This window comes from Penaeus vannamei, unplaced genomic scaffold (genome assembly GCF_042767895.1).
Source record: "Penaeus vannamei isolate JL-2024 unplaced genomic scaffold, ASM4276789v1 unanchor373, whole genome shotgun sequence".
Classification (NCBI taxonomy): domain Eukaryota; kingdom Metazoa; phylum Arthropoda; class Malacostraca; order Decapoda; family Penaeidae; genus Penaeus; species Penaeus vannamei.
Window position 1 is genome coordinate 1 of NW_027213377.1, and position 17,649 is coordinate 17,649.

At 37.6% G+C, this 17,649-nt stretch overlaps 1 protein-coding gene across 1 annotated transcript; it reads left to right on the forward strand.

Moving 5' to 3' along the window:
* The first annotated feature begins 565 nt into the window (after nucleotides 1–565).
* On the forward strand, nucleotides 566–946 carry LOC138860970 (homeobox protein ESX1-like). The gene has a single exon (XM_070119597.1). The coding sequence runs from the start codon at nucleotides 566–568 to the stop codon at nucleotides 944–946; it is 381 nt and encodes a 126-aa protein (XP_069975698.1).
* The last annotated feature ends 16,703 nt before the right edge of the window (nucleotides 947–17,649 follow it).

Here is a 17,649-nt window from a genome sequence, read left to right on the forward strand (position 1 = left end):
GCATAAATCTTGCTGCATTCTCTGACATTCACATAGTATTATGAAGTGTAGTTGGTACTTGGTCCCCCCTTTTGCAAAGTACTAGTGGCAATAACTGCACATGATTGTAGAAGTAGTGCGTCATCACAGGCTTCGCAGTACCTGTGGTCAGGTTAGGTATAAATAACTGCTGCAGCTGTGATTGATAATTATTTATCATATAATGTCTATTACATACAAAAACAACATCTACCATTAGTTGTGTCCTCTTACTGTGTGATGAGGGAGTACATCTGCGAGATGGTGTCATGGAGGTAGGAGGTAGCATCAAATTGCTCTGGTTTCTGGAGTTTTGTCTACCAGAATCCCAGTCCTGGCGATCAGATGATCGGTAAACAGAGTTGCCAGCTAGCTCCCAGAAAATGCCAAAATAAATTTTTAAAATCCCAAAAATACAAGAGATTTAGTTATAACTCCTTTATTTTTACGTGTTCAGCAAATATATTACATCACGGGATTGCTAAAATCTACTAGCTTAAAGATTTTTTTTCCAAGTTTTGAGTATTTTTGAAAAATTTCCATCGTGATGGCCCCCTTAATATTGCGAAAATGCTTACAGGCAGCTTCTCCTGCAGGTCCTAAACTTGCAGTTCCTCAGGTTAATACTCGGATGATACCTCCTCCTATGGCTCCTGGGACACCACGTCCTCCTGCAGCTCCTGGTACAGCACCTCCTCCTGTGGCTCCCGGGTTAGCACCTTTTCCTGCGTCTCCTGGGACAGCACCTTCTCCTGCAGGTCCTTGGATGGCAGCTAGTCCGGCAGGTCCTCAGATGGCAGCTCGTCCAGCAGCTCGTCCAGCAGGTCCTCGGACATCAGCTAGTCCGGCAGCTTCTCAGTCAGCAGCTCCTGCAGGTCCTCAGATAGCAACTCCAGCGTCTCCTCACATGGCAACCCCTCTGTTCTGACCTCAGCGGAAAGCTCCTCAGTCGCATCTTTGAACAACAGCTTATTTGACAGTTTCTGCTTCTGACAGTCGCTCCCCAGCTGTCAGAAGCAGGTAGTCTTGCTGACAGAATTCCCACTGCACTGTTCCATGGGCAGTTGTTCTTTCTTCGGCCAGAGTTCCATTCCCAGGAGTTCTTGAGCTGCACAGATGACTCATTCCTTTGTAAAAAGATCAGAGCAAGCCCAGAGGAAGGGACTCACGTTCCTCCATAGAGCTCATTTTGCTCTCTAGCGTCTTTCACAGTTCCTACAAGGCTTTTCTTCCTACAGGTGTCTCTGCTCCTCCATTTTCTGATACCAGTTGCCCATGCCTAGCTTCTGCTCTTGTAAGTAGTGCAAGAAAGCCATGCCTTCAAGGCCAAGCATTTCACCTTCCTGCATGTAGTTCCTAATGGTGTTGTTTTCCTGACATCTGATCATAGCAAGTTTACCAAAGTCATGGTTTCTTTGGAAAATCAGAAAACATACAACAGGATTTACTGCTAAAAGGCTTGATATATACTATACAAAAAGGCAGTATGATCAAGCAGATGAGGTCATATGGCAGAGGGAAAGCACAAGACGAAGGTCACAGGACAAATGATGAATGAAAAAACAAAGAAAAGAGGTGAAGAGAGGGAGGGGATGGAGAAGATACAGTGTTGAAAATGAAAAGTTGAAGATTGTAGGTAGGGGGCAACATCCCTTGCATGTCTTTTTTTTCTTTTTGTTACCATGTTAGGAATGCAGTTATAGAGATAAGAGGCAAAGCTAAGTAAGTATTTAGTGAATGTTTTTGTGATTTTATTTATATACTTTTATATCTAGTTTATTTATTCTGGAAAAGAGAGGAACATTTTTATATTTTTTCTTGGTAATAATGGAAGAACAAATGAGAATGGTTTCTAAGTGATTTTACTTTTATGATTTTTATATTTCATTTTATTTTGTGGTTGAAAAGAAGTGAACTAGAACTTTTCTTTGGAAATTTCCACTTCTTATTACTTTTCTTTGGAAATTTCAACTTCTTATTACTTTTCTTTGGAAATTTCCACTTCTTATTACTTTTCTTTGGAAATTTCCACTTCTTATTTTATCTTATTTATTTGTTTTTATGCTAGTTTTAGATTCTATTGGCATAACAAAAATACAGAATTAAACATTAGCAAATAGAACAATTGCATGAAGGAGAAAAGCATAGAGAATGGTGTTAAAGTGATATGGTGATATGGTTGATGTTATTGCAAAACCAAATAAAAACAAATCAACTGTAGAGTTATTTACTTTTTGGGAACTAAGTGCTATGCTAACTTGGTCTGACTTTCAAAGTGTTGGGGAAAAAAGGAAAGCATAAGTAAAAGTGGTAAAAGGAAAGCCAAAAATCAAGGTATAAAAGAATTTGAAAAAATAAATAAATAAATAAATAAATAAATAAATAAAATAGGTCAGATGCAACACAAAAGAGAAATTAAAACTGAAACCTTAAAAACTAGAAGGCTAGAAGCTGTTAACTGCTGTATAACAAAAATGAAATGAAAAATTTACACATTGAACAATGGTAAATGGCTGAATGTAAGGAGACAAACACAAATTTTGTGCATTTTCTTTTTCTCCCTTTTCCGTTGAACATCACCTTGCTCGTCTTCTGACTCGCACGTCTACCTTAAGCAAGTGTACTTCCATTATCATAAGCAATTTAGTCACTCCATAGCGTTTGTATGATGTTCATCCTTGAAATCTCTCCCATGTATAATTCATCAGTGTTGATCCCATGACTACTAGGTGGCCACTAGGCAAGTTAAGAATTTATAATTTCAAGTGATGTCAAAGTGATCAGCCCTCTCTCCCCCATGATTGGCTAACGTACACCACATGCATAGGAGCTGGCATACCTGATGGTAGAGCTGGTAATACTTCCTTCGTTTGTCAAGATAGAATTATGCTACACAGCATGAATTAGTCAATCCTTTGGGGATTCTAAGGGTGACTTTTCATTTTGTTTTTTACAATCATTTACTTTTTTATAGCCATAAAATATACATAAAATATACATATGTATATATACATATATACATAAAATATAAATAATCACTGGAGGAATGGTCATAGCTCAGTTATGTGCATTGCATAAAGGTGTGGGTTGTGGGGAAATATTTAGCAAATAATCCCTTAATTATAACTGATAATTATAGTTTTCAATAGATACCATTAAATTAATAGCATTATTTAAATTCCATATTCAGCAAGAGCTTAATGAATTCAAAAAAAAAAATTAATCTACATAACATGTAGACAAGCAAAAACACAAAGGCTCTTTTGTCTCCTTTTTATTTCTTTGGAGTATTAAAGACAAAAAAAAAAATAATAATAACACAGGCTATTTAGTCTTCTATTTCTTTAGCCACCCCCCCCCTCCTAACTCGCATGTCTTGTGAAATTGCACAAGTGCACTTAAATTATCACAGGCAATTAAATCCATAACAAATTTGTAAGATGTTCAGCTCTTGAAATCTCTCCATGTATAATTCGTCAGTGCTGATCACATGCCCACTTCGTGGCCACAAGGCAGCCAAAGTGACAAATCATAGTAAAGATGAAGAATTAAGACCCTTGTGACGTCAAAATGGCCAGCCCTCTCTCCCACTGATGATTAAGGGGACCATCCCGAGTAAAAAAAAAAAATTGGTCTAATTGAGTTAGCTAGCATATAGTATATGGATGAGGAAACCACCAAACGAGTATAAAAGCCTTGCTATGGCTAGTTCCCGGGGAGCGAACACGTGACCCACTAAACACCTGGGGAGGTACACAACTAATAAGCACCCAGGTACACCTGTGTGGACTTTAGCTTGTTGCAATCGTGCAGACAGTATCTGATTATGATATTGCACACAGACATGAGTTTGTGAATGTTCAAAGAACACCTTTATACCACAATCAGAAAAAAAAAATTATATCAGTGATTTACGACAAAATATTTTGTGAAAAAAACTATGTATTGTGTCCTTTTACACATGAAATGTATGTATTCCGAATATGAAGCCCTAATGTTTGAAAATAGCCATATAAATAAGGATTAAAATATTTCCGTTGGACTTTGCTCAATGGTCGTACATTACTTCATCAGCAAATTTGATTTGAATTGAAATTGGTAAAGGGCAATTCAATACAAAAGGTACCTAAAAGTGAGATTTTTGAACTTCTGAGATATAAGCGAGATACAGATTATTTCATATTGTAATATGATAGTACACAGTAATACCCACTCTGAAATAAAAACTATATGGAATTTTGAACTTGTTTGAGTATGCAGACTTCGTCTTGAGTTGAAAAAGCTATAGCATCCATTCTGTGCGTTTCTAATAAAAATTATAACGTTTAGACGTTACTGTAAATTGCGTCAGCATGATTTTATGCACTTCTTAGTAGAGATAATGGGTGCAAATGGCTAATCAACAACTCTACACTTTTTCTGATTGCAATCTGTTACTACTGACAATTATCAAAGAAAACAGGTTCTTAGGGATAACTAATATATTTCATTCCTTTAGATATAAAAGCCGATGTAGGCCTACAAAATGAGGATGATTAATTTTCTTTAACTTTATGTGCACGTGTTTACGTACACATGGTACTCCTCGAAAATTATAAACACCCAGTGCCCATCTTCCCCTCCCTCCCCCTGTGTGGAGCATGGCATAGATGAAACTACTTCAGTAAATTCTCTAACTCCATGTACTAAATTCACTTGCTTTTAAAATTCTCAAAACTGAATCTGCATGTTGTATTCATGCTAGGACTTTATAACTAGGATGGTTTTGTACTAATATTGCCATTCACAGTTCTCCATTTCTTCAAAATTGAAGTAAGAAAAAAAAGAAAAGAAAGAAAAAAAAACTGAAAATGCTAATTCTGATTAACTTGGTAATTATTGCATCGCAAAGTGTTGGCGTAGTGGGAGTACTCATCTTCCCTGCGTGTATTAAGCAAGTTTGACGTGTCAATGCATATATGATTTTCTGTGGGGATCAGTAAAACACAGAGTTGATGCGCTTAACTCTATGTTTTACTGATCTCCACAGAAAATCATATATGCATTGACACCTCAAACTTGCTTAATACACGCAGGGAAGATGAGTTCTCCCACTGCACCAACAGGTTATGGGCCCAGATTTAAGCAGTTTGATGGTGATGCACACAAATATGATTTGTGGGAAGAGCACTTCCTCGGCGCGTTGGACATTTTGGAACTACATCTCGCGCTCGATAAGTATGCTTCAGAACGTCCAGAAAGTTATAATCTGGATCGTGCCAAAAGGACAATCTACAGTCATTTAACTGGTTGTCTTGACAGAACGTCACTTGGCATAATGAAACGTGAAGCGAAAGGAGATGGCGTGAAGGCTTTGGCAGTACTACGAAAGTATTACCTAAGGGAATCAGACCAGAGGCCGTATGCTTTATTAATGTCATTCTTCACCAAAAGACTAGAGAATGGCGGCAGTGCTATGGAATATCTCTCATTTCTTGAGGAGACAGTAGCAGCACTCAGAGAAGCAGGTGAGAGCATCAGTGATCGTATCTTAGTGGTAATCACACTAAAAGGACTTCCACAGAGATACTAGAGTTTTATTGATGTAGCTAATCAACGCAACCCTCCATATGATTATTGTGGGTTAAAGACAGCTATATTAACTTATGAAGATACTCTCAAAGGAAATTCTGATACAGAGAGAGTAATGGCTGCCCAAGGCAATAATACATTTAAACAGAAGAGATGCTTCAAGTGTGGTGAACCAGGCCATTTTGCATCAAAATGCTACAAAGGTGGTGAATATAAAAGAGGAAACAACCTGAATAAGCCTCAAAATGTCAAGAAATGGTGTGAATTACATAATTCAAGAACTCACAATACTAGTGAATGTAGAACAAAGAACCCCAGGAGAAGTAATAACTCAGTAAATTCTGCTAATAATACAAGTGAGCCACAAAACTTTGAATATTCTTTCCATATAACACACTCAAGGTTACGACCCGTCGAGGGGACCTCAGAGTCGTGTGACATTGGAAAACAAAATGTATCAGGCTTAGAAGCAGATGAAAGTTTGATCATGATTGACAGTGGTTGCACTACACATATAGAAATAAATGAACCAAAATTTGTGAGATTTGAAGAGTCCTTTGATCCACAAAACCATTACATTGAGTTGACAGATGGCCAGCGGCAACAAGGAAATGTACAAGGAATCGGTGATGTCAAAGATTTTATTCAAGATCGAAACGGCAGATCGAGAAGTGTTTTACTAAAAGATGCTCTATACATACCAGGATTTAAGCAGGACATCATGTCAGTATGGAAGACAGTTCAGAGTGGACACAGCATTACTTTTTCACCAAATGGTAGTACACTAACTACCAAGGATGGCACAGTATTTGATATTATTGAGAAAAATAAATTGTACTACTTACGTAGAGGTAAGCAACATACGAACTCTCATATGGATATGTTCAACAAGGTCAATTTAGGGGAGGCTAAGCACACCTTAGAGGAATGGCATAAAATTCTAGGACACTGTAATGTGTCTGATGTGTAAAAACTTGAAGCAACTGTTAATGGCATGCATATTTTGAGGAAAGATAAGTTCAACTGTACCACATGTGCTCTTGGTAAAATGACACAGTATAGAAATAGAGAGCCTGACAAAAAGGCTAAGCAGCCTTTAGATTTAGTCCACTGTGATGTAGTAGGACCTATTGATCCAGCAGCTAAAGGAGGTTTCAGGTACAGTATCTCTTTCATTGATGACTACTCAGGAGCTCTTAGAGTTTACCTCATAAGGAGTAAGAGTGATACAGTACAAGCCATGAAGAGGTATATGGCAGAAACAGCACGTTATGGCAGGATAAAAAGCCTGAGATGTGACCATGGAACGGAATTTACAAATAATGAATTCAGAGCACTCCTTATAGAGAATAAGATTAAACAAGAGTTTTCTGCACCCCACTCTCCACATCAAAATGGGACAGTTGAGAGGTCACACAAATCCATTTTTGACATGGCTCGATGTTTACTGATTGGTGCCAAATTACCCAAGGATATGTGGAGTTATGCAGTGAAAACTGCTTGCTACATAAGGAATAGGTGCTATAACCCCAGAACTCGGAAAACTCCAGTAGAAATACTCACTGGAAAGCGGCCAAACATCAGCAGAATGAATGTTTTTGGAGTAAGATGTTTTGCATATGAAGAGGAGAAAAAGAAACTTGATCCCAGGAGTAAGGAAGGGATATTTGTAGGCTATGATGACCAGAGCCCAGCGTACTCAATTTACTTCAAGGACTCCCAGACAGTAAAGAAGATAAGATGTGTCAAGTTTATGGAAAACTTGCCCAATGTAGCTGAACCATCAAGTATCGAGCAAGGCTCAGATGAAGAAGACATCTTGGTGGAGACAAGACTTCCGCAAAAACCACTTCCAGCAAACCAAGATAAGCCACCAGAGAACATAAGTGAAGAAAGAAGATATCCAGCTCGAGAAAGACGGAAACCCTCACATCTAGATGACTACGTTACTGATGAACTAGACGACAGTATCTCCAGCGTGACACACAAAAGCTTCATTTATCATTGCTACCGAGTGTCACACAAACCAGTGCCAGTCACCTACCAAGAAGCTATAATGTCTCAAGAGGGACCTCAGTGGAAGAAAGCAATGGACGAGGAAATATCTTCACTTCAAGACAAGGATATCTATGAACTTACTACACTGCCTGAGACACGTACAGCAGTAGGTGGAAGATGGGTATATCAAGTATAGCCTGGACCAAACGGCAAAGAAAAAATTAAAGCAAGATATGTTGCTAAAGGATATTCACAGGTGAAGAACATTGACTACAGAGATACTTTTGCTCCAACAGCAAGAATGTCTACACTCCGTACTTTATTGGATGTGGCTGTACAAAAGGACATGGAAATACATCAGATGGACGTTAAAACAGCTTACTTACATGCTGATATTGATCATGAAATATATGTGGAACAACCTGAAAGTTATGAAGAAAAGGATAGTGCAGGAAATGTGTTGTATTGCAAGCTGAAAAAGTCACTTTATGGTCTGAAACAAAGTGGTAGAATGTGGAATAGTGTAATCCATAATTTCTTCATTTCAGAAGGATTCAAACAATCACAGAGTGATCATTGTCTGTATCTAAAGCATGATATTATTGTGCTCTTATGGGTAGATGATTTAATTATTGCCAGCAGTAACATGTCCCTGATGAACAAATTTAAGCAATCTCTTTGTCAAAATTTCAGAATGACTGATTTAGGTAAACTAAACTGGTTTCTTGGAATGCCATTTGTTTCTGGTAAAGATAACATTAAGGTGAACCAAACTAAATATGTAGAGAAGATTTTGGATAGGTTTAACATGTCAGATTGTTATGTAAGAAATATACCATGTGATCCAAGTATTGTTAACACCTCAACAGTAGAATCTGATGAGTTGGCTAATGCTACTCTTTACAGAGAAATAGTAGGTAGTCTCATATATATTATGACAGGTACTAGACCAGATTTGTGCTATGTGGTCACTAAACTTTCACAGTATATGTCCAAGCCTACTAAAGCTCAGTTAAATGCTGCTAAGCATGTGCTCAAATATTTGAAAGGTACTATGATGAATGGTCTTACATTCAAAAAGTCAAATGAATCAGTTCAACTTAAAGGATTTTGTGATTCAGACTGGGGATCATCTGAAGACAGAAAAAGCATATCAGGATATTGTTTTCAGTTACAGAAAGATGGACCACTTATATCATGGAAAAGTAAGAAACAACAGACAGTAGCACTTTCATCTTGTGAAGCAGAGTACATGGCTATTACCTATGCCATTCAGGAAGCAAAGTTCCTAAGACAAATTGTGTCTGATCTATTAGGATTAAAGTTAAAGTCTGTAGACTTAGGAGTTGACAACCAAGGTGCTATTAATCTTGCCAAAAACCCAGTTAATCACCAAAGATCAAAGCACATTGATATTCGTTACCACTTCATTAGAGATGAAGTAGAGAAGGGTAATGTAAACTTGTTCTATGTTCCTACACAACAGAATCCAGCTGATATTTTTACAAAGGCTGTGAGCCAGAAGAAGTTGCAAGCTTTTAATTATATCAGGGGATAAATTCTCAGATAACATACCCATCTTTAATTAAGAGGGGGTGTTAGTAATTAAAGATGTTTATTACTATAAGTATACCTCATATATGTCTATGATATACCTCATATTATCTAAACTAAGGTAAAGTTATATTTTATTAAGTTACCCATATAAAAGTATATTTTCTTTTATGTACGCTATCTTACGGCAAATTTTTATACTCGTGTAATATAAACAACCCTACGTAGTGCCACGTAGATTCTCCTGAATACATAGAGTTAAGCGCATCAACTCTGTGTTTTACTGATCCCCACAGAAAATCATATATGCATTGACACGTCAAACTTGCTTAATACACGCAGGGAAGATGAGTTCTCCCACTGCGCCAACACAAAGTACACTAAATAAGCTTTTTTATATATAACATTAGATTTAGAGAAAAATAACAGATAAACTTTGACAAGCTGACAAAATATAACACACCGTATCTCCGTTCTTTGTTTAATTACCTGGATACATCACCACACTCATAATTTTCGTATGATTCAAATGCACTTTCTTGCTTTTGCAAGAGCCTCGGAGCCCTGAGGCTGTGTAAATCTCCGATTTATGAATTTTTGCCTCAGTCAAAAATATGTTTTTCGATATTGAAAAATAGCACTATGTCATTCAACAGTCAGTACTTTACAATATCAATGAATTTCATTTGAATTGAAATTGGTCGTTTCTGCTGTAAAGAGCATTTCACAATATGAAGAATACCTAAAAGTTAGATTCTTTAACTTCGGAGAAATAAGCGAGATACCGATTATTTAATGTTGAAGATAATGGTACAAAGTAATACCCGCTCTAATAAATATATATATATATATATATATATATATATATATATATATATATATATGGACTTTGGAGCTCGTTTGTATACGCAGTCTTCGTCTACAGTTGAAACAGCAATGGCAACCTTCTTGTGCATTTCCAATAAAAAATATTACATTTAGGTGTTACCATAGGTAACTGCATGATTTTATGCACTTATTAGTAAAAATAATAGGTGCAAATGACTAAACACCGACTCTACACTTGTTTCTCATTGCAAACTGTTACTATTGAAAATTATCAAAGAAAACAGTTAGATAGGAATAACTAATGTATTTTATTCCTTTACATATAAAAGTCAATATAGGCCTACTAAATGAGAATAATTAAATTTTTAAACTTTATGTGCATGTGTTTACTTACATATGATCATCCTTAAAAATGAAAAACACCAAATGACCATTCCACACACAAACAAAAAGTACACAGACCATCTTTATGTCTTTGGAGTATCATTTTTGTCTTTTTCTTCTCTCTCCCTTTTTCCATAGAACACATCCATCCTGCTTGTCTTGACTCATATGCCTGCTTTATGTAATTGTACAAGTGCACTTACATTATCACAGGCAATCAAATCAGAGTCCATTGCAAGTTTGTAAGATGTTCCGTCTTTGAAATCTCTCTGCATGCAATTTTTCAGTGCTGATCCCATGACCACTAGATGGTCAAGAGGCAGCCAAAGTGAAAAATCTCATGAATTTACACCTTGGAGTGACATCTAAGTGGTCAACCCTCTCTCCCCCTGATTGGTAAAACTGATGTTTTAACATATAGCAGCTGGTAGAGCTGATGCTCACTCCATTTGCCATAAGAGAATTATGCTATGCAGCATGGATTATCCAATCCTTTAGGGGTTTCTGAGGGAGACCTCATTTCTACCACATTTTATATAGCTTTAAACATAAACTATAAATGATCATTGGAGGGATGGTCATAGCACAGTTATGTGCATGTGTACAAAGGTGGGGATTGTGGGGAAAGTATCTAGCAAGCCCTTAATAATACCAAATTATCATCAAGAACTTCAATAGATAAACATTAACTCAAAGTCATTTCAGTTACATATTCTGACAAGAGCTTAATGAATTCAAGGAAAGTTTCTCTTAATCTGAAAGTTAGACATTACACATAAAGAAAAAAATAGAACCTAAAGTTTTCATGTTTTTTTCAGGGGTATTATTTGCCCCCCCCCCCTTCTTTTCATATAAAACATCTTCATCCTGCTCATCTTCTGACTCAAATGTCTGCCTTATGCAATTGCACAAGTGCACTTACTTTAGCACAGGCAATCAAGTCAAGCATACATGGCAAGTTTATTAGATGTTCAGTCCTAGATATCTCTCCATGTATAATTATTCAGTGCTGATCCCATGACCACTTGGTACCAACAAGGTAGCCAAAGTGATAAATTAGGGTAACAATACTAAAGAATTTATACCTTTGAGTGATGTCAAGGGGGTCAAGCCCTCATTCTCCATTGCATGCATGGCATTTGGAAGAGCTGATGATAAAGCTGGTGATGCTCAATATGCTTCCCATGATAGAATTGCACTATGCTAGTGAGGCCCACCATGAATATGGGGTTTCTTGTTTCTGGAGGGGTTTTTGAAGCATCATAAAACTGTAGATAATGGACTACCCATCCCTGGCATGCTGCCAGGGATACTGTTAATACATCCTGAAAATTTCAGGTTCCTGGGATTCTTAGTTGGCGAGATATCAGTCCCTGAAAATGGCTCAAAGTGAGATTTTCAATAGATTCTAAAGAATTCAAAGTCCAGTGTCCAAACCCAAAATCAGAGAAATTCAAGGAAATGGTTCGATTTTTAATAGAAAAAGCTTTGTGGGTGTTAAAAAAAAAACACATTTCAGGCCTGTTTTTGCAGAATTATTAATTTGGTAATTAGGGAGGCCCCAAAAAAGTGCCACGCCCACTTTTACGCAAATTGCCACTGTAGCCACTTTTGAAGGACAATATCTTGCAAACCAAAAGAGCTATTTGAGTGGAATTTCAGACAGAATTCGAACATGACCCATAAATCAATAAATCAAACAGGACCTACAGTATGGGCATGTGTCACATGCCCATACTGATGTGATTCGCAGCTGATGTCATTTGCTGCTGAAGGATATTTAGACATCAATTTGATTGAAGATATCTTTTGATAAATCATACATAGGCCATCAAAACACAACAGAATCATACGTAAATAATGTACACTAGCAATGTACAGCTAATATACACTTCCAATACATAGGATTGACAGACAATTAATTTCACTTGAACCAAAACAAAAAACTTCGGGAAACCTACTACATACATTTAAACAATACAAATACTAAGCATTTATGTCAGAAACTGACAGTAAGTCTCACGATTCCTCAGATATTTAGCAGCAACAAGCGAGTGATCTTTCGGTGTGCGAGTGTAAACAAACGGCAGTCATGGGCGCCGCCATCTTGGATATGATATGCATTCTCGCTCAGACGGCGGCCGACACTTTTCAATCAAATGTTTGGTGTGGAATCTCAATATTTCTTAATGGAATTAGGTCCAAATGATCTTGAGTATGTATTATAACAACTGTTCATCGCGCTCTGTAAAGCTCGCACGGACTTCGACAGTATTCAAGTTTTACTTACCCATTTCTAAACGCGGCTGAAGTATCCGAAGTGCGACTCGAGTCTGATCACCAGACCCATGACCAATTAGAAAAAACAAATGTCATTGGCTAAAATTTCGAAACGCCCACACACAAAGCCAATGAAATGGCAGGTTTTATCCCTCATTCACAGGGTTACTCGACTGACCATGAGGCGCGATCTTGCCACCTGATGACGTCGTCAGCCCGGTAAGACAGAAGTGTGAAAAATGGCATAATCAAAACGCAATTAAATACATGTTCTTGTGGATATATTTTATTGAAATTTTCAGACAACAGTCAAAATGATATACATTTAATGTATGCTGAATAAAACAGAACTATCTTGAGCAGATTTGTTCCTAAGGAGCAAGATAGAACACCTTTCGGATTTTTGCTGGTATATGAAGTAGGCCTCACTAACTATGCAGCATGGATTTGCCAATCCTTAGGGGATTCTGAGGGGGACTTCTCATTTCATTTGTTTTTATTATCTTTTTAAAAACTTAGGGGGACCATCCCGGATGAGGGGGTGAAATAAAAACTACATGGAATTTGAGCTCATTTGTGTGCGTAGTCTTCGTCCAGAGTTGAAAAAGCACATCTGTTGCATGTGCTCCCTATAAAAAAAAATCTATATTTAGACATTACTGTAGGTCCATACCATAAATGTAGGTACCATAAATTTACAAATATCCAACCACATCTAGGCGTCTGCATGATTATAGAAACTTTTTAGTAAAGATGATGGGTGCAAATGGCTAATCAACAACTCTACCCTTGTTTCTGATTGCAATCTGTTACTATTGACAATTATCTAAGTAAACAATTTGAGAGGGATAACTAATATATTTTATTCCTCTAGATATAAAAGTTAATGCAGGCCTACTAAATGAAGATACATTTTTTTTTCTTTTTACTTTATGTATGTACGTATATTTACATACATATGATCGTCCTCAAAAAATATAAACACCCGGTGACACCCTCCCCACCTCCCAGTGTGGAGCATGGGAAAAATTCAATGACCGTTTTCTTGAATTCCATGTACTAAATTCATATGCTTTTAAAAATCTCAAAATTAAACCACTATGTTGTATTCATGCTAGGACTTTATAACTAGGATGATTTTGTACTGATATTGCCATAAAAAAAATGCCTGGTTTAGATTAATTGTCTCTATGATAAAATGCATTTATTAAACTTTTCACACAAATATATCTACTTTTATATATATATATATATATATATATATATATATATATATATATATATATATATATATATAAAGATCCCTGTACAGGAAAGCATCCCTACTGAAAATGATTGACTTAATCATTGCATCGCAAAGTACACTAAATAAACTTTTTATTTGATATATAACATTATTAGATTTAGAAAAAAATAAAAGTGTCTTCTTATTGTTTTTGTTGTACCGTTTTAGGGAAAAAGGGTGAATGAAATACAGAAATGCTGAGCTGCACAGATATATTCTGGAGGAGTATACAGCACTAATGTTTACATTGGGGTTACGTACGCATGCAAAATATGAGGGGATACGTGACTTGTATCATAATGTATAGTAAATAGAACATATTATTTTGTGGGAAATAATTATGAGTAATCATATGACATCCCTCTTTTTCAAATTAAAAGAATATATGGGTTGTATACTTATCATATAGGATATATAGTAGTTAGTTACAAAAATATGGGAGAATCTGTATTGTAGCAAAAATATGATTTGGTATTTATTGGGCTTTTCAACTTAAGTAACTGAGATTGCACCTGAGACTGCTTGGCAAATCATTGTTATGGAAACGTAGAAAAATATTACTTTCTTTCAATAATTTTCAAGGAGAATCTGTTGGGAACATAACACCTTGTGGAATATCGCACCATTTGGTTTGAGAATCATGTTAGTATACTGGCCACTATATGAGCACTTTACACTCTTAAACACTACACATAAAACACTGTAAAAATGAACAGTTTATAAGTTCAGTCTATCCGGTTTCTTGATTGTACGACCAGATCTAGTTTTTGTGCCATTGTGGGTTGATTCTTGTTCCTGAGGCACTACACGAGGATCCTTGTCCAGAGGGTCTTCGTTTTGACCCATGTAAGCTTCTGTGTTGTAAGCTTCTGTGTCATTACACTCTTCTACAGGGTTTTCCTGTGGAACTGGATGTTCTGGTTGAGGGATCTGCCTGATGTGTGGTCTATTTCTTCTTAAGATACCTCCGATTTGTGTTTCCACTATGTAGGAGCGAGGTTCTTGTGAGTTCTCAACGACTGTGGCAGGTGTCCATCTTCCAGTTATGTGGTCTTGGACTCGAACAGCTTTGCCTGGTAGCAGTGCTTCTTGGTCCTTTGCACCTCTGTTTGTCCTGTTTCCACTTGAAGTTTTCGTAGACTTCTTGCTTCTGACCTTCCTTTGTAGGCAGGTGAAGGGGTAAGTTGCTCATCTTCCTCCCGTTCAGAAGTTCTGCTGGGCTTGGCAACTTGCTATCCAGTGGTGTGGTACGTAAAGTTAACAGTGCCGTCTCTGGATCCTTGTTGCTTCTTTTTGCCTTGTCGATGGTGTTCTTGACAGTCTGGATGATTCTCTCGATGAATCCATTTGATTGAGGATAATGGGGTGAGCTCATTACATGCTCAAACTCCCAGTCTGAAGAAAAACTTGCAAAATCTTCTGAGCTGTACTGGCGACCATTGTCACTGTAGACTTTTTCTGGAATTCCATACTCAGCAAATATGTTCCTCAGTGCACTAATCACTGCTGTGCTTGTGACATGCATGGGCATTTTCCTGATGATTGGAAACTTAGAGTAGTAGTCAGCTACAATTAAGTACTCTTTTTCTCCATAATGAAAAAGATCTGTTCCAATATACTGCCATGGTCGTGTAGGAAGTTCATGCGGGATGAGTGTTTCCTTTGTCTGTGACCTTGAAGTTTCTTGGCAGATGGGACATTGTTGGACAATATTTTCGATGTCCTTGTTGATTGAAGTCCAGTAGACGCTGTCTTTGGCTCTAAGCTGGCACTTCGTAATGCCTTGGTGTGCTTCGTGGATGCGGTCGAGCACAAGTTTCTGCATGGATTTTGGGATTACAACTCTGTTGCCTTTTATTACTAGCCCATCTTCAACAGACAACTCGTCTCTGAAGGACCAGTATGGTTGTAACAGCTTTGGTAAATCCTTCATCTTCTCTGGCCATCCCTGGATAATGACTTCTTTTAATCCGTGTAGGGTGACATCTCTTGAAGTTTCCTGTCGAAGCTGATCTAGTTTTTCATTGCTGAATGTAACAAAATTGATCTGTAGATCTAGACCAATATGTTGATTGTTAATGGCATATGTGATAAACCATCCGCTAACAGCTCCTTTCCTGGCTTGTACTTGATTGTGACATAATGCTGCAGTCGCATCAGCATACACTGCAGTCTGGGTGGTGCCGCCGTTATATTCTTCAGTTGAATCATTTCCAGTGGTTTGTGGTCACTTTCTACCTGGAATGCTTTACCATACACATAAGTATGAAATCTTTCACATCCAAATATAACTGCAAGTAGTTCTCTTTCAATGTTGGCATAGTGCTGCTCTGTTTCTGATAAAGACTTGGATGCATATGCAATTGGTTTGCCATCTTGCACTATTGCAGCACCAATACCCTTCTGTGAAGCGTCCACTTGTATGATTGTTGGCTTATTTGGGGCAAAGTGTGCAAGTGTAGCGTCTGTGCACAAAATGTTCTATATGCATTCAAATGCCTTCGCGTGGGCTGGTGACCATGTAAATTCGACACCTTTTTTCAGACCTCTAAGAGGTGCAGTTTCATCAGCCAGGTTTGGGATAAATGGTGACTTATAAGTGACCATTCCCAAAAATTGTTGCAGTTCTGTGACACTTGTTGGGTTCGGCAGTGCTTTGATTGCTGCAACTTTCTCTGGATCTGGATGAGATCCTTTCTTGTCACAGACACTACCAAAAAAATTCACTTGCTCTTGCTTGATCATACACTTTCCACTGTTGAAAGTCAATCCTTGCTGTTTGGCTATCTTGAAGAGTATGTAGATTTTCGTCGTGTTCCTCTTCAGTTTTCCCAAACACTACTACATCATCAGCAATGCCAATGGTTCAAGGACAGTTTTCAAGGATCTGATCCATTTTCTGCTGGAAAACATCTTGTGACATGACAAGACCAAAGGGCATTCTGAGGTATCTGTAGCGTCCAAAAGGAGTGTTGAATGTAGTGAGGAATGAGCTGGCTTCGTCGAGCTTGACAGACCAGTAGCCATTCTTTGCATCAAGTTTACTGAAATATCTTGAACCTGCAAACTTGTGTGTGATTTCCTCTTGTGTTGGTGTCTTGTGATGGCTTCTTTTTATAGCAGTGTTCAAGTCTCTTGGATCTAAACATATGCGTAGACTGCCATCTTTCTTCATGGTGCAAACCATGCTGTTGACCCAATCTGTTGGTTCTGACACCTTCTTAATTACTCCTATTTTCTCCATGTCTTCAAGCTGCTTTTGGAGTTCTACCCTCTTGTGTATGGGAAATTTTCTTGGTGCGTGGACTACAGGCTTTGAACCTTCCTTCAGGACTATGTGATATTTTCCATGGAAATTTCCAATACTGTCAAACTGATCTGGGTACAGTTCTTTTAATTCATCTACAGACTTGATGGCTGTAGGTCGTGGAGAGTTCGTTCGTGTCTCATGACCATGTTTAGAGCTCTTAGGCTCGGTAGGCCCAAAATGATTGGTCCAATTTCTTGGTCAAGGATGTAGAAATCTGTATTGATCCAGTCGGTTTCATTAAATGTGCACTTTAAGCTGACTGATCCAAAGTGTTTGAGTTTCAAGTTGTTCACAGCAATGAAATTCTTTTGATGGTTGCTAGTCAGACAGGTTTTTGGCTTTCCATTTGCATCAAGCAATTCTTGGCACATTGTACGGAATGCTCTTATTGGGAGCAGGTTTGCTCCGGCCCCTGCATCAA

Excerpts from the sequence above, each read along its gene's own strand:
- LOC138860970 (XM_070119597.1), top strand. The coding sequence starts at position 566 with ATGGCCCCCTTAATATTGCGAAAATGCTTACAGGCAGCTTCTCCTGCA.